Source organism: Patiria miniata, unplaced genomic scaffold (assembly GCF_015706575.1).
Source record: "Patiria miniata isolate m_02_andy unplaced genomic scaffold, ASM1570657v1 HiC_scaffold_28, whole genome shotgun sequence".
NCBI lineage: Eukaryota > Metazoa > Echinodermata > Asteroidea > Valvatida > Asterinidae > Patiria > Patiria miniata.
In genome coordinates this window covers 3018678-3041759 of record NW_024037067.1, presented here as the reverse complement: position 1 = coordinate 3041759, position 23082 = coordinate 3018678, and the positions used below count along the sequence as shown (strand labels likewise).

At 39.2% G+C, this 23082-nt stretch overlaps 2 protein-coding genes across 6 annotated transcripts in view; both read left to right on the top strand.

The window, feature by feature from the left end:
* The first annotated feature begins 88 nt into the window (after positions 1 to 88).
* On the top strand, positions 89 to 4415 carry LOC119734985 (Golgi apparatus membrane protein TVP23 homolog B-like). Its single transcript, XM_038208651.1, has 6 exons — positions 89 to 199; positions 289 to 365; positions 1328 to 1562; positions 1723 to 1848; positions 2516 to 2644; positions 3086 to 4415. The coding sequence occupies exons 1-6, from the start codon at positions 197 to 199 to the stop codon at positions 3131 to 3133; spliced, it is 618 nt and encodes a 205-aa protein (XP_038064579.1). The 5' UTR covers positions 89 to 196; the 3' UTR covers positions 3134 to 4415.
* Positions 4416 to 6723: 2308 nt separating this feature from the next.
* Positions 6724 to 23082, top strand: part of LOC119734733 (neurogenic locus notch homolog protein 1-like) — a 30121-nt gene continuing 13762 nt past the window's right edge. For 4 of the 5 annotated variants that reach the window (XM_038208278.1, XM_038208276.1, XM_038208277.1 and 1 more), the window contains exons 1-32: positions 6724 to 7162; positions 10348 to 10467; positions 10695 to 10843; positions 11240 to 11450; positions 11805 to 11918; positions 12401 to 12514; positions 12976 to 13089; positions 13207 to 13320; positions 13614 to 13727; positions 14062 to 14175; positions 14383 to 14496; positions 14764 to 14877; positions 15131 to 15244; positions 15623 to 15736; positions 15846 to 15959; positions 16384 to 16494; positions 16897 to 17010; positions 17285 to 17398; positions 17533 to 17646; positions 18537 to 18650; positions 18765 to 18878; positions 19176 to 19289; positions 19499 to 19612; positions 20009 to 20122; positions 20268 to 20381; positions 20648 to 20761; positions 21037 to 21150; positions 21505 to 21618; positions 21857 to 21970; positions 22071 to 22184; positions 22585 to 22698; positions 22933 to 23046. In XM_038208278.1, the coding sequence (XP_038064206.1) occupies positions 7087 to 7162; positions 10348 to 10467; positions 10695 to 10843; positions 11240 to 11450; positions 11805 to 11918; positions 12401 to 12514; positions 12976 to 13089; positions 13207 to 13320; positions 13614 to 13727; positions 14062 to 14175; positions 14383 to 14496; positions 14764 to 14877; positions 15131 to 15244; positions 15623 to 15736; positions 15846 to 15959; positions 16384 to 16494; positions 16897 to 17010; positions 17285 to 17398; positions 17533 to 17646; positions 18537 to 18650; positions 18765 to 18878; positions 19176 to 19289; positions 19499 to 19612; positions 20009 to 20122; positions 20268 to 20381; positions 20648 to 20761; positions 21037 to 21150; positions 21505 to 21618; positions 21857 to 21970; positions 22071 to 22184; positions 22585 to 22698; positions 22933 to 23046 (3745 nt within the window). In that variant the 5' untranslated portion in view covers positions 6724 to 7086. The remainder of the gene's footprint in view (positions 7163 to 10347; positions 10468 to 10694; positions 10844 to 11239; positions 11451 to 11804; positions 11919 to 12400; positions 12515 to 12975; positions 13090 to 13206; positions 13321 to 13613; positions 13728 to 14061; positions 14176 to 14382; positions 14497 to 14763; positions 14878 to 15130; positions 15245 to 15622; positions 15737 to 15845; positions 15960 to 16383; positions 16495 to 16896; positions 17011 to 17284; positions 17399 to 17532; positions 17647 to 18536; positions 18651 to 18764; positions 18879 to 19175; positions 19290 to 19498; positions 19613 to 20008; positions 20123 to 20267; positions 20382 to 20647; positions 20762 to 21036; positions 21151 to 21504; positions 21619 to 21856; positions 21971 to 22070; positions 22185 to 22584; positions 22699 to 22932; positions 23047 to 23082) is intronic. The other variant, XM_038208279.1, reaches the window with a different exon arrangement.

The window sequence follows — 23082 nt, the reverse complement described above, 5'->3', positions numbered from 1 at the left end:
CATACTCAAATTATTGTTTTGTTCAAAAACAAAGTAATCCAAAAACGAAGTACGATTTTATCATCCCTTGCAATATAATTCTTGTTATTATTTCTAATTAATTGCCATTTTAGGAACTACTTTTACCGAAAGGCTCAAATCTCGTTTGACTACGATATTTCACGAATATTTACGTGAAAGACACGACGTCGAAAACATGGTGAGTACATTTCTGTGCATTCTGGATTTCATTATTAACGATTTTTGTGCGATAAATCGATTATATTTTGAAATCATTTTTCTTTCTAGGCGAGCTTAGACGACACAGAAGATGTTGCCTTGGATTTTGGATCAGAAGATGATTGGAGAAGGAAGCGAGCAATACGGTAAGTAATGTTCCCCGTGATGCCCAGTTTCCGGACAACGCAAATGAATGCAGTATGGGGTTAGTCAGTGTTATTGTTCACATTTATTCTTAACTTATTGTTCTTAACTTAAGCCAGCAGATCATATAGCGCCCTCATGCACATGTATATACGAGTAGGCCTACATTATAAAAATACCAATAAACATCAGGCAAATGTGTGGCCTAGTGGATAGAGTGCCTGCCTTGCAAGTCATGCCCCTTGAATTCAAATCCCAGCGCAGCTGTTGTTGAACTCGAAACATTTTTTTGCCTTACTTTAAATTAAATCCTACATCTAATTACAGAGTTGTTAATGTTAATTTTTTTTTTCTGATTCGAGGCTCTGGAGGATTTGTTTTGAAGGGAAATAAAGTCCCAAATTGTAGTAGGTCTGATTCCCATCTTGTGAAAACGAAGTCACAATGACACTGTTAGACCAGAACCATACTATTAAGATTGTTACGCTTAAAATTTTGATTTCCAAAAAACGGTCAATGTACATGTTTAGTGCCGTGCTGGTACAATAATGAGGGCAATCAGGGACCAGTTCACGGTCAAATATCCACTGCCTTTATAAAATGTTTCAAAAGTTGTCGAGGTCTTTTATTAAAGTTAGGGAGAGTCATTTGCAATAGAGGGTGCTGCAAAAACACTTTGGTACGAAAAACTTACCCAATTTTAAAACTGACTTCATAGTAAATTTAAAGCATAATATGAGATGAATTTTCATTAAGACAAAAATTTGAAAGTTTTTTAATTGTATCTTCTGAACTTTGTCATAAATGTTGTGTTGAAAAACTTCCATCACAGCACTTTCTTGTGCCAAGTTGTCAAAGTGAATGATAAAAAGTGGAATAATATTTCCTAAACCATATTTGTAACAGGTTAAGACTTTCTTGATAAATGATTCAGAGAGATGTGTTGTTTTTTTCATGACTACAGGTATCCCGCAGCGGCCTTTTTTCATCTCTTCTTCAGAGTGGGGGCGCTAGTCTCCTATCTCTTCTGCAACTTCTACAGTTCCAGCTTCATCGTTGATTTCGTTGTCATCCTCTTTTTTGTCTCACTGGATTTCTGGACGGTCAAGAACGTGACGGGTCGGTTGCTTGTTGGGCTGCGCTGGTGGAACCACATTGACGAAGACGGAACAAGTCATTGGGTGTACGAGTCCAGAAAGGTGAATATGAAGAAATATCTTTAAAAAAAAATTAAAAATTGGTTTTAGATCCATTGACAGTTGTAAACAAGTCATCATAAGTCCATAACATGTTTAGTTCTAAGTCAAGTGGCAACTTTAAAAATTGTGACAAAATTTTAATTTCTCTTCTTTCTGTCAGGGATCCAAGAAGAACACAGAGACAGCCACAGAGTCCCGGTTATTCTGGCTCGGTTTGGTCATCTGCCCAATTCTCTGGGTTATCTTTGTCTTCGCTAATCTATTCTCCTTCAGATTTGCATGGATGGTGAGTTTTACATCTAACCACCCCAAATACTTCAAAACCCATCAGAAGCAAAATGGATTCAAAAACTGTACCACCAGCTGTTGTGTTACATTGGACACTCACAAGGGGAGCTATGCAGCACTGTAGTCTCCTAATAAGCCATTTGGGAGTGACCTATACCCTTCGGGATTTAAATTTGAAAAACATCTGGTACACTGACTTGCTCCGAATGCTTGGCAGATTTTAACTTCGAAATCTCCAGACCAAAGACACTGTTGCTAATCACATGATTCGGGGCAAGCTCTTACATAGTCACGTAAGAGACGTTCAGCACCAATACATTGTTCACAATGGGTGAGAATGGCACAAAGACACCAGACCATGCTGGAGCTGGGGGTTGCTAGCAGGCTTGCCCCAAATCACGTAGTATGGCAACAGTCTCTTTGGTCGGGAGAATGTAAAGTTAAAACGTACAAAGCATTGGATTAAGTTAGCGTTCCAGATTTTAATCAAATTTAACTCCCAAATGGCTTATTTGTCAATGCCTTTACTCATGGTGTACTTGTCAAGGCCATTGAATCGCACATTGCAATGCAAGTACAAATCAGCAGTGTTGATAAATTTGGCATCTTAGAGTTGGAGGTTTGAATCCCTCATCAGTCAATTCTTTTATTTTGGTTCTTGACAGGTTGTATCGCTAGTTGCCCTGGTGCTGAGTGTTGCCAATCTCTTTGGTTACGTCCGATGTAAAGTCAGTTCGAGGAAACAGCTGTCAACAATGGCCACGCAGTTCCTGGGCCAACAGATGATGAGTAGGGTAGGTACTCGGCCATCTCAGTTTCGGTCAAATCTAATAAAATCTATTAACAAGGATGTTGAGAGCATGGGCAGCAATTGTAAGAGTAAAGGGGATTGGAGAGATTTGTAAAGTTACGTACCATTGTTTTACCATGGACAGTGCCATCTTGTGTTGAATGATGTCCAGCCTCCGTCCACCTTCCTGTATGTGAACAGCGCCACCTAGAGCCAGATGATGTCCAACTTCATCCATCCCTACCCCCATCTTTCAAAATTTTCCAAGACACTACAATCCCCCCCCCTACCAAACCTACCCCACCACCAATTCTTCAAAGAAGTTGTAACGTCTGTGGTTTTAAGTTTCCAAAGTGTCCGTAATTGGATTGATAATTACAGAATGAAAAGCAGCCCTGACAGTCTTTGCATGGCTATATAATTTGTTGTTTGTTTGCTCTTGCAGGCCATGGCCAGTGCAACTGCAACAGGCACAGGTACAACACAGGGATGATGGAAGAGTCGGCAAGTAACTAAAGCTTATATGCTTGTAGTTGTACATATCTTGTCTATTTATAATTTCTATATTAACATGCCATTTAGTATGCGGAGGTTTTTTTGTTGTAGGGTCTTTGCTATGGAGTACTGAAGTGTGACGTCATTTTGAACCAGAAAGTGTAGTGCAAATGAATGGAGTCACGTGCGTGTTGGTTCGCAGGTTGAATCATGCGCTAATGTCTTCCACACACATTTTGTGCGCGTGACGTATTCACTTCGGTACTCCATAAAGCTATCAAGGTCACATCCTAAAATGAATGATGAACTCATTTGCCTGGGTGCAGCTTTATTTACTGGTATGTGGGTAAAGGATTGCTTTAGAATCAGTACTGTTGAGGCTCAGCCACTATTACTGTACATGGGTGGTTTATGGCCTGGCTTTCTTCATGTGCCATAGAGTTAGTCCAATGTTTGGATTTTAGAGGATTCAGGAAGATTCAAGGTGAAATGCCTTTGGGGCTGAAGGTGATGGAAAAGTGTGGCTAATTTATTGGGGAAGATATTGTATGCAGAACGTAAATGTAATTTCAAGTTAAAAGGGCTCTGGTGGGCTATTATTGTTTTCTTCAAATACTGTAAATATTAATAAAGTTATTTTTCAAAGAGGGCCCTTTTTGAATTTTTGCAAGGGGCACAGAATTGTAATGTTCCCCTCCATATGCAGCTCAAATCATGTGCAAATATTGAAACGGCTTATAAGTTGAGAACTTTGAACTTCTGTGTCATGTTGAAAGTTGGAACTGTTTTCGTCTAATTGTAATACATGAACACTGATGTCACCAAAAGATTAAAATGCTGCTTTTTGTTTTGTTTTCTTACAATATTAAAAACATTTAGTTTTGGTGGAAATTTGAGAAAATGTAAAAAACAAAATTGCTCTTTTTATGATTCACATTTTTGAAGTATGGGGGATATTAAAATTATACATATTGAACACTTGAAGGCGACTGAACATTTTTGTGAACAAATATTTTTGTGACAAATGGAAGAAGAATTTAGGCCAAAGTTAATGATTGGTGATTGATGTCATATATTTCTATCTAGACAGAAAAATGTTTGGAAAATGTATTCTGCTTAAAATTTCGTCTTGGTTTTTTACTTCAAATTTGCATATTTTTGTTTTTCTTTTACATTCCATATCAATTCTTGTATGTAGCTCAAATCTACTTTCTTTGTACATTTTGCTTTTATGTTGTAAAAACTCCCTTTATGAAATATATCCTATTGAAGAAAGGTAATTCCGTGGAATTTTGTGCTTTTCTTTGCCAATATCTGGTTGATTAGAAAATAAAATGGGTGCAGAGTTAGGAGTCCAAATCTTGTGTTCCAAGTAAAAGCAAATCATATTTTTACTAAGAGAATGCCCAAGCCGTTAAGAAAGGTTTTGGAGACGTGTATATTACACACACACAAAAATTTATTTCATACCTGATATAAAATGCCATCGAGGTGTACACTCTAACCTCGTCATCCTATCGTGATAGAGGGCGCCCTTCAAAGCTACCGCTGAAGCGAGTGTCGTCTGCCGGATTTTACGCATGGATGATTGCCCTCAGCGGGTTGTGCGTTGCTAAGCAACCATACACGGAAACGTCTAGCTTCGATGATATTCACCGCGGAAGGATGGGATTTTCGTACCACGTTCGTTTCGTGCATGTACGTGAATTGCCACAAAAATGTGGTTTCATGATAAATTAATTGTGGCAAGGATGATTATTTTTTTTTAAAAGTCATATATTGAGTTTGTTACATTCCAATAAATGAACGAGATCTCTTAATTGGATCGACCGTTTGTATGTTATCGACCAAATTCACGCCCACTTGAAACATGATATTCTTGTAATTAGAATCGTTGGTCTGGAACTAAGTCGCCAACGCCCAGTCGTTATAGATCGGTGGTCATCATCCAAACATCTCCGATGCATGCGTAATGTAAGGGACGTATCTTGTGTATGCCAGTTAGAAAATAAATAATGAGCGTGAAAAAATATATAGATGTTATCCTGTATCAATAGATGAAACTGCTTTAATATTGTATAGAACGATGCTGAGTTTTATGCATTGGGACATTTGGGTAGTGAACATGTGTTTCTCCTCATAGATTGTCAAAAAAAAATCGTGTGCTAAAAAAAAGGTTTCTTTTGCCCGTCCCCGCCAGTCCCTCGCCATGCAGCCGAAGATGAACTGCTTCACGCCTTTAGACATCATGGATTCAATTCATTTGAATTCTACTTACAACCTATGCATTCAACCTGATGTGGATTATTATCTGGTAGTTGCTAAATACGGCATGAATTGTTAGTTTTACATCATCAGTGCGCGCGTAAAGAGCATTCCTAAAAGTGCACATCGCAAATTGATGTTGACTTTTATTATTAAACTGATGCGTGCCCCAAGGCCATGATATTAATATGCCATCTGTGTGGTAGACGTACTACGCAAGTCGCACGGCCATTTATCAATGAGTGGTTAATTATGCATGCCCTATACAGGCAGCGTATCATGGTGACTGGGGAGCAACTCTATACGCAGAATGCCAAGACCTGCTGGGCGTTGCCTCAGTACCGTATCGTGTGGCCTTCGTGTATAAATGCCACACCTAGTCGTTCAATATTTTATCATGATCATGATAAAAGTAAAAATCGGCAAGACTATTGTTGAGGAAGAACGGTGTGGTAACATAAGTGAAAAGTGTACCCGTACACAAACAGAATTATACATTAGTAAATGTACCATGACAAACAAGTTTGTTTTAACTAGTGGCAGTACTTCCTCCGTTTTTTTACGCGTACTTTTCTCTCGTAATTTTAAAGATTAGTTTTTTTCGCTCCAAGGTTTAGGTTCATCTTTTGCTAGGATCGACTCGTTCATGATCCAGGTTTCATTTCATCGTCATCAGACAATCTCAAAACCTGATGTCATATCGGTGGACGTCAACAAATTAGGCCTACCCCAAACTGGGGAAACATCTCTTATACATTCCTGATTAAAACATTTTCAATGTCATTTGTACAGTCAAATAATTTAAATATAATGACACTTTGCTCATTTGGACAAGCTTCTAAAGCATATAACTGATAATACATTTATAGGTCTGCCTTTTCTGTTTGCTTATATTTTCACTTTACGCATAATTTGTCAAAATGTACGTTGATTTATTTGCAAAAATACTTGCACTTGAAATGGTGCGTGCGCGGTGGGGGGGGGGGGGGGACGGGCTCAATGTTTGAGCTTGTACACCACTCGCCTTCGAAAAAATGAGGTCATAGGTTTCAGGTTATATGATGACTGGGCTTTTGTAAGTTTTCATTTCACAACAACAGGTGAGAGCGCCATCCATACCATGCACAAGCGCATAAGCCAATGCACACTTTACACCCGAGTGGTTTCCAATGGCTATTAGCATAACAAAAGACGGGATCGATATTACCTGTAACAAGCACCCTGATTGGTCGGCTGCAGTTAAAGCTCCTAGCCGCACCGACGCTGACACCGTCTGAAGCGTAACTGACAAGCAAGCCATACAAATGTACACACATATCTGTACTATTTTCGAAAGTAGAAATTTCACCTTGTCGTGCGGAGTAAATTCTACATTACATGGAGAAATAATCGTTCAGGAATCATTGGATGATATATCTTGTGGCGACAATTTCTGGACAGGATATGAATTGATTTCTCTACTGTGAACTACTGAGACACGAAGATCGAGAACACGTGAAAATTGTCAAAGATTGTAATCATCTGCGGAGAAATATGTAGCGTCGGTTGCACGATTGACTTGGCAACAGCGCTACTGGAATTACGCACAACAGGTGGACGGTTGGAAGCCTGTGTTTTCGGTTGGAAATTACAGATTTGCGTTAGATTTTCTTCCTTTTTTCCTGAGGGATTTCTTCCCAAGTCTACATGGCGAAGTTCAGCAGTATCGTGTTTGGTGTCGTCATTTCGCTTTCAATGGTGTCTGAAGTCTTCTGTGTGGGAGGTAAGAAATGGTTTTTCATTCTTTTTTTTTTCATTTCTCTAAAACAAAGTATCGAAAAATAAATTGTAATCTTTTTACTATTCATTTAAGGCCTTTTTTTTCTTTTTACATACAGGGGTAAGAACATGGCTTCCACATTTCTCCCAAAATTGTGTGTTCCAAATGGGTGGTATTAGCTTCTTGAGTATTCACGCCGCAAGGCCTTGAATATGAAAATAGCCGGCAAACATATTACGCAATTCAAATACGAATTCATAACAAAAAGGAGTGTGTTTTTTAAATAGTAAAATACTTGTTAATTTCATATTTATGTTTTAAAAAACGTGTGTTTCGAAATTTGAAAGATGAGTACTTTTAAATTAAATTAAATTAAACGTTTTATGCAATCAAATTCTTTTTTTTTATTTCTGCAAATAATTAATAATTATAAATAAATATTAAGCAAGAAAAAATAAAGTAGCCCGCGCAATTTTGACATATAACAATTTGGTGAGCTGTTTTATAAAATGGCACCATCTGTGTCTATTGTCCTCTGTGAAGAAAAGACTATTCATAATTCAATTATTATACTGATTGGTCCACTCATCAGGGTGCTGCCGTACTGGTTGTTCATACTCATTACTTATGATGGCAACAGATGTGCGCATTGTCAGCAGATGTGACAAGTTGACAATGAATGATATGCTGGAACACATTCCGGAAAATGTCGCTTTATTAAACAGTGAACGGGCTTCTCGACTTTTAAATAAATTTATTTAGATTGCTTACAAAATACTGCATTCTGATTTGAATGAAAAAAATTATGAATCGCATTTTTTGTTTTATCAAGAGAGTGGGGCATTTTTTTAAAACAAGGATTCGCCAACACAAAATGCATTAGATGTTATTTCTCTTTTTTCACTTCCAGAATTTCCTATATACCGTGCGTAATTAGTGTTTAATTCAAACTAGTGCGCCCTGAAATATATCAGACATATCCATGATGGTAAAAAAAATGTCCTTACAATTACAATTTCAATATCCAAGCACATTCAAGTACAACAATATTGGTTCACTCAGAAATGATAATTGGTAATGAAGCGAATTCCATTTTTAAGTTACATTGCAGTATTTGATGCTGTTATATTCTCAGTCCTGGGAGTATATGTAGCCACATATAGCCATAGGCCTACACTCGGTATTAGAGCAACGAGCTTTGCATATAACCGAGCTCCTTTGTGTAGAGATGTGTTTATACGTTACCAAGGTAACGTTGAACAAGGGATGCAACCACAATAGAAAACGACCAGGGATTATTCAATGCCAAAACCAATTCGTCCTTACATTGTGTTCATTCAACCGTTACACACACAAACGCAGAACCCAGACAAGGTGCATAATATTATGGATAACCCATTATTGAACTTACTGTTCAATTGATAAATTATTGATTTTTTTACGATGGTTATACATCGAATTCGGAGTTTTTCAACCCAAGAAACAAAACATCAACGACGAATAAAGAAAGATATGTTAGATATTTTTTATTCGCTATTCATTGTCACATTGCATGCACGGCATTTATCGACAATACACAATAAAACAATAGAGGGCGCTCTTTCGCCAAGTTCAGTGCAAGAGTGCAACATTATGAGTTCGGTTTATTTTATGAAGTGTGCTCAAAAGTACAATTTGTGCGTAAATCGATCTCAATACGGTTAAAAACGTACATGAGTATTCTCTAGGCCCACAAGATGAAGTGCTGAAAGATGCAAAGTTAGAAAATAGGTAAATATGACAATTGAAGTTCGTGACTGTGTGAGTTTGTCTGTTCCTAACTAAGGCAAGCTTCCTCCTTCAGTGTGTGTTCTTGTCTATTCCTTGGAAATGTTTCTCATCTCGCATTGCAAAATTGCAATTGTGAGATTTATTTTAAAGTGTTTTTTGCTATTTTAGGCCTATTTTGTAGTGACCAACTTGACTCTGAATTGACTTGAAAAGTATGTCACACATGAACATCATCTGAAACTTGTATTGTGTCAATAATTTAGTAAAAAAATGTCCTCATATTATCATGGAATGATTCTAACCCCTTGAGCAATTATATGTTTCAATGTTACATGAACTGTGTGTGATAAATAAAACTAAAACAGAGCTTGCTATGCTATAAGTGTCAGAATCACTTGTCATACAGGCACTGAAACCTGATTGGCTAATTGTTTGGAGTAGGCGTGTCCTTTAGTCACTGCACAGCAATGATAAGCTATGATTGGTTTGTTTAATTAGTGCATTTTGCCATGCTGAGATTAGAAGTGTACAACCAAATCACACATTTTTGTGAAAGAGAAAAATAAATTAAGAGATTTAAAAAGCTCCCTTCTAGATCTGACAAAGATAGGCAGGATAGTGATACATTTGGATTAAATTTTCTGCATTTGTTTTTGATGTGGTTTTGTAGAGAAAGTCACAAGAAACATTTTAATTCAAGTTTGGATTCCATCGGATTCTGCATAGCAAAGAGAAATTGATTTAAAGAAAGTATTTTTTTGGTCCCTGAAAAATGAAATGTGTACACTTAATGCAGAGTAAAGTGTGATTATTTTGCACACAAATCAGAGTGCAGATTATGACTAAAATGCTTAAAACTCACATTTTCTAAATTGTTTTGTCTTTATTCATCATGTGCCTTTAATAAAAGGCAGACGGCAATCGTGAGTTCAAAAATTCTGATATTTGAATTTAATTAGAATAGAAATGAGCCAAAAAAAGCACATTTTAATCATAATTTGCTGTTAAGAAAATGTGTCATAGATGAACAGTGCCCGCTTAGCCTTACATTCCTAACAATGACATCATATGAGGTGGGCCGGTAAAGAAGTCAGTATACCATGTATGTTTCCAATCATTTCATGTTGTGGTAATAAATTAAGGTTGTGTCACTTTAATTCTTCTCAGTCGACTAAAGTAATCCAAATGAAATTCTCCTGTACCTAGCCACCTGTGACTGTTAAATCCACCAGGTTTATCCACTCTCTAAATTAAGTCACCACATTAGTGGACGTCTAGTCATAACTGCTAGGACCTTCAACTGCAGGTGCCGAATGCAATCTGAACAGACCTTGAGCAGGGACTGAGGCTTCTTGGCGACTGAATAAGAAACAAGACTGGGAATGTAATTAACCTGATGTTTGATTTTCCTTTGACAGAATGTAACAGCAATCCGTGTTCGATAGGATCGTGTAGAGAGGTTTCCAGTGGAGGTTATGTGTGTCTGTGTCCTAACGGCCAAAGCCACGGGACAAACTGTGAACAGACATTACCAAGAAGTAAGTAACTCCATCCTAAACTTACAACTCAATCTGTGAATTTAAAATAAGTGTGAGAAATGAGGCATTTCAATTTCTAGTTCCTCTAGAGTAGAAATACACAATGCTGGAGCATTGGTGGGTAGGTTTGTTGATAGAGCCCTGATGCAGTATTGTTTGTGTGACCTGGCTTTTGTATATGATGGTGATGCATATAACTCTCTTGTTATCATTTTGATCCCTTGTAGCTCGGACGTGTGGCGAGAACTACTTCAGCAATACTGGGACGATTCAGTCACCGAACTATCCCAACGACTACAATCAAAATGACTACTGCGTCTATCTGATTCAAGTGGTAGAAGCACAGAAGATACAATTCTCCATCAGTGCCTTTCAGGTAAACTCATCATAATTAATTAAATACTTATTAATTAAATTAACTGCAGGAGTTCTAATGAACAATGCTTTTATTAAATTAAAGGCTTATACTATAGGATCATGTGCATTTATCCCAAACGTAACTTTTGAAATTATTACCAAAAAGCTTACTTGAATTAAAGATCGTACCGGTACTAAGCATCCTGTAAAATTATTCCGCTTGGCTTGCTGTCATTTGGAAGAAATCAATAAATGTATGTGATTTCCAACGATCAGTCAATTGACTAATGTCAGCATATCTGAATTATAAATTGTTGAAATGATCACAAAACCTACTAACAAATTTACTAAAAGATTCCAGCTTGTATATGAAATAATAATAGATTTTGGGAATTTTCACAAATATTTTTTGTAGGTGGAAGTTGACGGCAAGGATCCGTTTGAGTATGGCAGTGGTTCCACCGTGGATCCTAACCAAGCCATTGCTCAATTTGATGGTAATAGTGTTGAGACTCAACAGGCAAATCTCCCTTATACCTTTGAAGTCAGTGGCAATCAGGCTTGGATCTTATTCACCACCGATAGCAGCAACGAGTTTTTTGGCTTCAGCCTTACGTACATGGCAGGTAAGAATCAACTGAAAAATGACAGATTTTTGTTCCCCTGCCCAAATAATTCTAATACAATGAATGGTTGCTGTTAACCTGCGTAAATGACTCAAGTTGTGACAGGGCATTTTGAGTTTATCAATTTATGATTGCTGCTACCCAACAAAGGAAACATACTTCATCCACTCATGAATTTGAGATGAACAACAAGACTTGTAATTTGACAGAAATATGATTGTGAGTGACTCACTGTCGAGAAATACTATGCATTTTGAAAAAGTGTAGTAATGAATTTTTCGAAACATGTTTCTGAGGAATCCATGTACATTTGATAATGTCAAGAATATTCTATTTTTGTGATTATTTTGCCAGACTTGGATGACTGCAGCAGTTTCCCCTGCCTTAACGGTGCTACGTGTACTGATGCAGAATTCACATTCACATGCAGCTGTGCAGCTGGTTGGCAGGGCGACACTTGTCAAATGAGTAAGTAGATTCTGCATCAAATACAAGAGGACAAATAACCAAAGCACATATAATGAGACTCAATTTGATGGAGTCAAGTAGGAATGCCTTCCAACTCAGTGATCTGGGTTCCAATCCCACCTAGGCTGAAGCCCGGTTCAAAAGCGAAGGCGAATTTGTGACGTCATGGCAAGTATTCGCGCTGCGAATTCGTAAAAGTTTAACATATTTCAACTCCGGCGAATTTCACAGCAAATGTTTAATGACATCAAATTCGCTTCACATTCGCATGAAGTAGGAACCGTAGATTTGCTCTTCAATCCTGCCTGATTCTGTGGATTTTCCCCAGAAAGTTATTATCTTATCTGAACAGGTTTCCTCAGGCTTTGAGCTACTAGTGTCTTGGGTTCTTAAGAGGAATCCTTGGTTCCAGGAATTACAATAATAAAATTTGAATTGATGATGTACAGTATTTCATTAACCTAATTTCTTGTTGGCCACAGATATTGACGAATGCACCAGTAATCCGTGTCAGAATAGCGGCACTTGTGTGGATGTAGTGAATGGTTACGGATGTCGGTGTGTGGCTGGATACACCGGCTTGAACTGCGAAACAAGTAAGTCAAGACTTGTTCTGATACCGGTGATTAACTACCCAGAAAAGCTGCACGTACCCCCTGCTTTACTGGTAGTGCATTGCGGGAATGGTCGACATAGATTTATATACATTCGTGAACACTAACCATTCTTCACAATATTCCAAGAAAATTCATTCGCAATCATTGCACAGTGTATAACAGCTGCAGCTGAGCTCTAACTCTTCCAGACCTGTCAAAATCGACCAGAATTGTATTTTGAGATTCTGTAGGTTAAGGAAGATGTGACTATGAGGCTCGATGCTTCTTGAAAGTTTCAAGTAAAAAGAATGATCTATTGGATTCCACACTATGGTGGAGATTTTAAAATTTAGAAAGATTCCCGGCCAAAAAAATGCTTCAGGGAGTCAGGGTTTTTATAGGTATAGCACTTTGTCAGAGAATCAAAATATGATTTTGTTTAAATTATTTTGTCTTTCTAGATTTGAATGAGTGTGCTTCAGGACCCTGCCTAAATCTAGGCCAGTGTATGGACGGCATCAACATGTACACCTGTAACTGTGCTCCCGGTTACCAGGGAGACAGATGCGAGAGTGGTAAGCTTGTTATTTGTTTATGTTTTATCACAGCCAGACAAGTGTCCACTTTACCTATCTCACCGACTGACCGACTCATTCACTTCAACATATATTTGCGCTTGTATGTATTTGCAGAAATCGATGAGTGCAGCAGTGGCCCATGTGAGAATGGTGGACAGTGTAACGATCGTATCAACAGTTACGAATGCGTGTGCGCTTCTGGTTGGTCAGGGTCGACTTGCACGGAGAGTAAGTATTTATCATTTCATTTTGTTCACCGATTTCCACATATGTTGATCAAAGACTTTGACTACTGAAAGACTTCAAACACAGGGCCGGATGGCTCAGTTGGTAGAGCACTGGAATGACATTCTGGAGGTCATACATTCAACTCCTGCTGCAGTCAATTACTGTTTACAACCTCATTGGGAAACTGCCAACTTTGGGCTGGACAGCTCAGTTTGTGAAGCACTGGTACGTTCCAGGGGTCCCAGGTTTGAATCCTTCCCCAGTCCATTTCTTTTGTATTCTGTTTGTTGCAGATGTTGATGAGTGCCTGAGCAACCCTTGTGCTAACGGAGCGACGTGTACAGACATGGTCAACAGCTATGTATGTGCCTGTGTGCAGGGATTCACAGGGCCTCGTTGCCAAACAAGTAAGACACATAATTAACCCTTACACCCGCTCACCCTAATGAACATTGGAGTTTTTATGGTCTACAGTGACAACTTTTTAATGTTGGACTTTTCTCTTCACCAACAAAATTGTTCATTAGTACAATATTCAACAGAGCTTGTGAAAAAAAAAGTAGCATGGATTGGGTGAGACTCGAACCTACGACCTCTTGCTTTCTGGTACAGATGTCTTAGCACTCCACTTGTTGGGATCGGATGGAGTTGCAATCCATTAAAGCAGCGAGTACCTCAATCAGTTATCATGGATGAAACATTTTGTGTCAAATATTAATTTGATATGTTGGATTTTGCCAGATATCAATGAGTGCATCAGTTTCCCGTGTCGTAACGGAGGAAATTGCGTTGATGGCATCAACGGTTACACGTGCACCTGTCAACCAGGCTGGGAGGGAGATACATGCACAGTCGGTGAGTACATGAACTGGACCCCATCTCGGCAACTTTCAATTTTTTTTACTTTTTTTATTGAATTTGTCTGAAATAGTGACACAATTAGGTTTGCATAATCCTTTCACAACTCTTGTGTGCATTGTTACTTTCGTTAAGCACCATTTTGTAATTTAGCCTGTTGTTCAGCCCACTAATGTGTCATTCCTGGCGTGGTTTTGTCTGCAGATGTTGATGAGTGTGCTAGTGGCCCATGCCAGAACAGTGCTGCATGCACTGATCGCTTCAATGGCTACGACTGTGTTTGTACTGGGGGCTGGCGAGGAGTTAATTGTGATATTGGTAAGATGTAACTGGATTCCGTTGATAACCAAGCAATAAAGTGTGCCGTATGACACACCTTTTTAAACAACCTTCCGTGATTGTTGTCTCCCGAACAATACCATTTCAGGCAGAATAATGTCACAGGGTATTGGTATCATTCCAATCACCACTTTGAGTGAGGTTTTTGGCATTAAATAGGTAGGTCTGTTTCTGGCTAATTATCAGTTTTAATTCTTACATGCCTTTGAAGAAGTGTAAAGTTGTTAATTTTTTTTTGGATTGCAGACATCAATGAATGCGCCAGTCAACCTTGTTTCAACGGAGGAAATTGCAACAATTTACAGAACAGCTACTCTTGTACCTGCACATCTGGTTGGACAGGAACACAATGCCAAACTGGTAAAATGTCTAATTTGAAGTTTGGTCAATATCACTCAAAAATCACTATCGATCTGTGATGAGAATCTATTTAAAATAAAATTGAACAAAGTTTGTCCATAGACTGGATTTGCTTTGACAAGGAGCAACCAATAATGGAGTGCATATACAAGTCCATACATTTCAAATCGATGCTGAATTTTATGAAACATTTTCATAAAGGAATAACAAAGCGAAATCAAAGTAGTCATTGTTGTCATATGATTCTCCACAGACGTTGACGAGTGTGCTTCAGACCCATGTCTGAACGGTGGTCAGTGTCTGAATGAGCGCAATCAGTATCGCTGCAATTGCCAGCCCGGCTGGGAGGGAACCACATGCAACTTGGGTGAGTATCGAACCAGGGGTGAATTGGAGTGACGGTACAGTGGCTGGGTAGTACAGCTTGACTGTTGTTTTGAATGTTTGGGGTTCAGAGCTGGAGGAAGTCACATAATAAAAAGAAATTGAAAAAAAAAAAAAAAAGGAGAAAGTTATCTGGTTCCCAGTCCCTCTTATATTGTAGACTTTGAAATGTAGAGGTGGGAACCAGTCTAGAAAAAGTGCATATGAGGGAAAGGGAAGTGTCCTACACCAGTCACCAGTGAGGGGGTTGTACTTGCCTCATCACATTGCCCTATACTCCCAGAGCTCATATATCAGTGAGTGGGAAAACTCTTAACACAATCTTTGATTTTTAGCGTGTTTTACGTTATTGCTTTTGCAGATATCAATGAGTGTTTGAGCAACCCGTGTGAGAATGGAGGCGCTTGCCAGAATCAGGAGAACGAGTTCGTCTGTGACTGTGCAGCAGGCTGGATGGGGCCTCAATGCCGACAGAGTATGTCCAACCAATCAGACTCCAATTCTGTCTTATCTGATAAATGTGATCATATTTTCAAACACAGGTTGCTTTGAAATATTCATCTTTTCCCTGTTGCTTTCTTTAGACATCAACGAGTGTGCAAGCACACCGTGTCAGAACAGCGGCAACTGCGTAGACCAAGTCAACGGTTACCAGTGTAGCTGCCGACCAGGCTTTGAGGGAACTCACTGCGAAACTGGTAGGAGAGTTATTGAAATTGTCTTCAAGCACTCTTATATTTGACTTATCAGTTTAAACTTTTATGATAAATTTATTAAAAATGATAAAAATAAGGATTACTTTCTGCCAATTAACTTCGGTAGTTTTAGGGTCTAGTGACACTGTGTTCTATTAAGGTCTTCTGGCGTCGAAATAGTTTGTCCTTTAAAATTTAATTTTCTCAGTAGGATCTTAAAAAGCAGTCCACATATTTGTGAAGCACATACATTTGACTTGAGTGGGGTATTTTTGAGGATGGTTAGACTACACTGATTGAAACATTGAGTGTTTATTCATTCGTTTTTTGCAGATATTTCCATGTTGTGTTATCAGAAACCTCCATTAAATGTTAGTTTGCCACACACAGCTTCAAATCTGACTAACTTTGTTGCTTTTTGTTGCAGATATAAATGAATGTTTAAGCAACCCGTGTGCCAATGGTGTCTGCTCTGAGCAAGTGAACCAATTCACATGTGACTGCAATGATGGATGGAGAGGCATCATGTGTGACATTGGTAATTAACTCGTTTGGATTCCACAAATAACTTGTTTTCATACTTTCTTCTCAAGCTCATAACCTGATGATAATATGGGAATAACTGTGTGCTTGGGTGGTGTTAAACACTATGTTTAAGACTGGTTGGAGTCTGGAATGCTGCCGAGGGTAATTATCAGCACTCAAGACTTCAACAAGTCTTAAACAGAGTGTTTAATACCGACCAAACACATATCTAATCCCATACATAAATACCTTTTCGGTCAAAGAAACCAAATCTTTTAGGTCCAAAAAGTTCAACAAGTCAAAAACTAGATGTTGCCAACCATTTTGTTCAACAATTTTACTTCATGTTTTATGAAACACCCTATCACCCCTAAATATAAAATGTTTTTTATTTATTGGATGTTATTGTTTATAGATATCAACGAGTGTGCCAGCAACCCTTGCAGGAATGGAGCCACCTGCAACGATTATGAAGCATTCTATAACTGCACCTGTGCACCTGGCTGGACGGGTGCTACATGTGCAACAGGTGAGAACAGACCCCCCCCCCCCCTCCCCCATGCCTAGGTATAGAACCTGGTTGTGCCAAAATAAATGTATCATATGTCAATCTCCATTATTAAACAAAGATATACGCCAAGTGTTGTGAGTATCAAAAATATAAAACTTCTGTGAGTTTTAATTTTGACTGCAGGATGTTAATGCTTCCCAGGCAGTCTTCAAGTTTTCAATCTTAATTTTCTTAATCTTCCAAGAAAACTGCTAACCCAAGAAAACCTGTGTTCACCTTTTTCATTTGCCAGATATTGATGAATGTTTCAACCAGCCGTGCCAAACTGGTGCAACGTGCTTGAACCAGCTCAACCGGTACCAGTGCATATGTCCCCTTGGTAGGCTGGGTACCAACTGTGAATTTGGTAAGTGCTTAAAGGAGGGTGTCATAAAACTCAAACTTTCACAAAAAGTTTTACTAAAAATGTTTGTTACAGAGCGTTTGAGAAGCCATATTTCAAGAACATGCTCTCTTATGTCTTCCTTGTTTATTTCGCAGATTACAATGAATGCGACAGCAACCCGTGTCAGAATGGTGCAACTTGCAACAACGGTCAGAACCAGTTTACATGCACATGCCTGCCTGGCTACACTGGCATCTTGTGTCATATAGGTATGTAGTATTGTTAGGGTGTTGTTATTCATCTAGTGCGTTCGATAACTTCCCTTGCGCCTTCCCACACTTTTGTCTTGGGTATAGATGGAGCAATCATGTGCAATGCGCAATCTGGAGCAATATACGAATGATCTCGGGTTACTCGAGGTCGAGTCATAGCAACCGGACTGGGTCAAGAGGTCATGTGGCGATTGAATCCCCTTTGCAAATTGATTCGAGCCGTCCAAAGTGAGCCATGGTGGCCACTGTATGTGCTCTTCCAAAGTGAACAAGAAACGCTGAGTTTAATTAACTTCACTTTCCTCCCGTCGTCTAGTACTAGTGTGAAGTGAAGCTGAGACACCATCCCGGCGCCGCAGCGTTAGACTTAGCCGCCATGTTTTTGCATTGTATTGTGGGATACTTACCCAAGTAACCCACTCAGTGGGTCGGTTACTTAGGCCAGGCTCAAGTAAATGCGAGAAGTCCCCTGAGAGTTAATTCAAACACAGTCGCGCTTGCATGAGTAAACGCCAGGGAAGTAATCGAATGCTGGGTTCATAAAGATTAACCAAAAATATTTGAAAAATTGAAGCCATAAATGTACAACATTTAAAACAGTATTTCTGATATGTGAGCTTTTTTTGCTGGAGAAAAAATCTGGAAGTGTTTTTGACACCAAGTTCGCAAAATCAAATGGACTACACAACTTCAAATTTGGAAACACATGCTTTATCGGTGCTTGTATTTTTTGCTGGAGAAAGTCCTTTGTGCCTGAATTATGAATGACAGAAACTACAAATCTCATTTGTCTGAGTTGACTAAAACTGTGCAGGTTTACTACTACCCTGATTGATTTTGAAGAATTGTGAAGGGTTAGGGTTAATATTTCTTCCGTCTTGTTTCAGAAACTAATGAGTGTGCCAGTCGTCCGTGCTTCAATGGTGGCACATGCGTGGATGATGTGAATAGATACACATGCACCTGTGCTCCAGGATGGACCGGTGATCATTGCTCTGTTGGTAAGTCTCACATCGTACTTGTATTCGCTTTGATATGGTCCGTTGAAGTTATCTCTGTCAGTTTAATATCTTGTTGATTTTAATATTAATTTTGTTTTCTGTGTTTGTGTCAAGATATCAATGAATGTGACTCCATGCCGTGTATGAACAACGCCACTTGCCAAAACCTGCAGAATGACTACAGATGTGACTGTCTACCAGGCTATAGCGGCAAGAATTGTCAGACTGGTAGGTTGGAACTATGTCTGGAAAATGTTGTATTTCTGCGCTAAATAACGGGCCCAAGAAAAACAAAAGTTAACCTTAATGCAACATTCACCAAATAAGCTGTAAATATTAAAAGCAAGATTTTCCTTCAAGACTTTGCCAATTATTCGCCGATTTTGAATAAACATGGCAGAACTCAAGACCTCTTTATCAAAGATGGTTCAAGTAATATCATAACATATCACATCATAACATATCACAGACAATCACAGACTGTCGCAAGCCCACATTATGATGATATTTTTTGCACTTTGACAGATATCAATGAATGTGCAAGCGGGCCGTGCCAGAACGTGGGTACATGTACCAACATGATCAACGGTTACATGTGCCAATGCAGGGACGGCTATGGTGGTATCAACTGCGAGACAGGTACGTAGAGTTAACTCTGATCAAGTACCAACGGTTTACTAGTGGTTGATTATGCGAAGTTTCAGTTTTTTAATTTGCATGACGTTTGTACCAGCCTTGTTAAATTCTACAGCAATTTTACCCCATATATGTTTGACATTTGCACTAATTTTCAATCACTTGTAACAACAAATACAACATTCTTGTGAATATTTCTATTTTGCGTGCAGAAATTGACGAGTGTGCAAGCACTCCCTGCCTGAACGGTGCTGCGTGCAACAATGAATTGAATCGATGGAATTGTCTGTGTTTATCTGGATGGCAAGGAACCACCTGTGAACTGGGTGAGTAAAACAGTTCAATTCAATATTTGTAGGTATTATTATTATAATTGTTATATTTCTGGTACTCAAACCAAGAATTCCTCAAAAGAGCCCCAGGCACTGTAGCTCGCAAGCCTGAAGAAACCTGTAGAGAGGAGACAATGAGAAGAAATTACAGTTTTAGAGGTGGGAGGAAAACCAAAGAAGAATATTCTGGGGGGAAACCCACGGAATCAGGTAGGGACTGAAAACCCAGTCCACATGTGGACCAGGGCAGGAATCGAACGCGGACCATAGAGGTGGAAAGCGAAGAAAGAACCACTGCGCCAACCTGACTCCCAACCGGATCTGTTAAAGTAATTTCTTCTCTTGGAAGATCTAAACATATTTTCTTTGATTTTTAATTTTTTTTTGTAGATGTGAATGAGTGTGCCAGCAACCCCTGTCAGAACAACGGAACTTGCCTGAATGACCGCAATCAGTTTGTCTGTGAATGTGAGCCAGGCTACGGAGGAATGCGGTGTGAATCACGTAAGACAAATATCTTGGCTTATTCTTGAAGACATTGTATTCATTGGAGCAGCTCTGACAATTTCACTGTACAGTATCTTACCAGACAATTGCATTTATTTATAGCATTCAATTAAATTCTTGACATGATTTGTTTGTTTTGTAGAAATTAACGAGTGTGCCAGTAACCCTTGTCAAAATGGCGGCTCCTGCACTGATTTGCTAGATGGCTACACCTGTGCATGTATCGTTGGGTATACAGGAGACCAGTGTGACTTAGGTAAGAGTTATCGTTTGAAATTCAGCATTTGTAGTGGTCCCCCCGAAAACTTCAAAGAACTTGGGAGAGGTGGGAGGATCAAAACCACCGAATTAGGCAGGGACTGAAAACCCAACCACACATCCTATAGGTGGGGAATCGAACCTGGGTCACAGCGATGGAAGATCAGGAAAATAGCACTCTGCCAACCTGATTCCTGATAATAGCAAATGTATACGTAAGAAAGTTTTGTAAATTGTACCGTTTTACTGGAATCTTTCCACCAGATATTGATGAGTGTGCAAGCAGCCCCTGCTTGGATACAGCCACCTGCATGAATGGATTGAATAAGTATACCTGCATCTGTCCACCAGGCTGGGAAGGAACCAACTGTAAACAAGGTAAGATAGGATATATCTATCATTGAGACTGGAGGCCTCTCCTCATATATCAGGACAGGTAACATAGAACCTGTGTGAATATTGAGATGAAGTTGACACCTAGTCAGAGGTCATGTAGACAACAGCATTCTAGTCATTCTCTGACTGTATAATTAGTGAGGTTAGACTGTTGAGACCATTATTCAAAAAAGCCCAGCCCCAAATAACTCTCAGCAAAACATTATGTAGTGTTTAACTTTTTAAGACGGATGTTAAGAATGTGTTTTTGTTGACAGATTACGATGAGTGTTTCAGCAACCCCTGCCAGAACGGAGGAGCGTGTGCCAATGGACAGAACCAGTACACCTGCAGCTGTTTGGACGGCTGGAGCGGAGTCAACTGCAACACAAGTAAGGCCATGAGATGCACAGAGGCTATTGCTGTATCACAGAGAATAGACTTTACCTCAAGTCTGCAGCTTAAGTGACTATAAAGCCTTTACAAATGAAGTCACCACTTACTTGGGCAGTATGTGCAGCATCATTTTGAAGTCAAATTCCACTGATTCCTTGCGTTTTCATCAACGTTTACCCAATCCCCTCTCTAGGTGTTCCTCCTTCATTTCAAAGACTTTTTTCAGACGCTCAGACAAACATTTTGTGCTAACCAAATTCTCTGCAACGTGAAATTAGCCGTATGTTATTTTACCTTATTCTGTTCAATCTCAGTCCAAAGATATCTGATTTTTGTTTTCATCTTGACAGACATCAACGAGTGTGCCAGTGCACCTTGCACTAACGGTGGGACGTGCAGAGACTTCACCAACTTTTACTCCTGCGATTGTCGCGATGGTTTCCAGGGTGCTAACTGTGAGATTGGTGAGTTATATTAAGCTTAGAAGTACTCCATATTGTAGATAGCAATGAAGTTACAATAACAAAGGCCCTCTATTTAACTTAAAGTATTTTCTCAGTAGATTTTAAAGCCTGCACTTGGCTTTATTCTGACATACATTTCAGTTTCTATTATAGTCTTTAATATAATTGTTATATCTTGTTTTTTTTAAACTGTTATTTTATATCTGTTTTCTGTGGTTTATTTCACTGTAATGTTCAGATTATGACGAGTGCAATAGTCAGCCCTGTAAGAACGGAGGCTCCTGCTTTGATCGAGCCAGCGGTTTTACATGTGTATGCCGATCAGGCTGGTATGGGACCACATGTGACATGGGTGAGTTGAGATGAGTTGTCCTTTCCTGTTTGTATGTTTGCACCGCATAGTTATTCACAGAGCGGCTCTAATAACTTGATTTCCTTCTGTGTTGTTCCAGAAATTGATGTTTGTTTCAGTGATCCATGCCTCAACGGAGCAACGTGTCGTGCTCTCACAAGTGGCGTAGAGTGTCTCTGTGCCGATGGTTATGAGGGAACGTTATGTCAAACAAGTAAGTTGAGTCATTTTGTCTTGACTCTTTCTGTTTTCCCAATCCCCCCCCCCACCCCACTTAAAAAAACATCAAACTTTCCAGCTGTGACACAAACTTCAATTCAGCCTCCTAATGGTTGCATTACTCTTATCCCCTGGACTGGATTGCAATTCATTGAATGTTACTCTCTAGCTGTGCACATACCCATTTATATGTCTGTGCGGAGAGAGGCAAGTATGGTAAAGTGCTTACCCAAGGACAAAACATGTGGCCAGCTTGTTGGATTTGAACCCCTAACCCTGTGATCATGAGTCACAAACCATAACCAGTAGGCATCTCTCCCTCTTACAGTTTCAGCTAGATCAAAAAACACATCCCTTGTTTTGCTATTTATTCTCCCATCTTTATTGACATACAGATATTGATGAGTGTGCTAGCAGTCCCTGCCTGAACTCAGGTGTATGTGCGGATCTGGTCAATAGCTACACTTGTACTTGCCGCTCAGGGTACGACGGTGACAACTGTGAAAACAGTAAGCATGGCTTGTTTAGTCACTCTTTCAGATAAGGAAGTTTCTCAAAACTCACAAAGTTCCTACTCCTTCCAGAGCGAGATTACTAAGGATCCAAATTTGAAAGTCTTCACAGTGTACATATTTAGCATCGTAACTGAAGATGAAAATACAAAACGGGAAAACTTCAGACTGGCTTGTTTTATGAAGAATGACTTAACAATTTGTATCTTTTGGATGACTTTCACATTTCAGATATCAACGATTGCCAGCCCAACTCTTGCGCCAATGGCGGCCAATGTGTGGATAATCTCAACTTCTTCACCTGCAACTGTCTGTCAGGGTTTATGGGAGCTCGCTGTGAACAGAGTAAGTAGGCAATGAACTATCGGTGGAATGTCCAAA

Bases quoted from the DNA above. Each gene is read 5' to 3' on its own strand.
- LOC119734985 (XM_038208651.1), top strand. The intron at 366-1,327 runs GTAAGTAATGTT...TCATGACTACAG, and splicing joins AGAAGGAAGCGAGCAATACG to GTATCCCGCAGCGGCCTTTT. The intron at 1,563-1,722 runs GTGAATATGAAG...TCTTTCTGTCAG, and splicing joins GGGTGTACGAGTCCAGAAAG to GGATCCAAGAAGAACACAGA.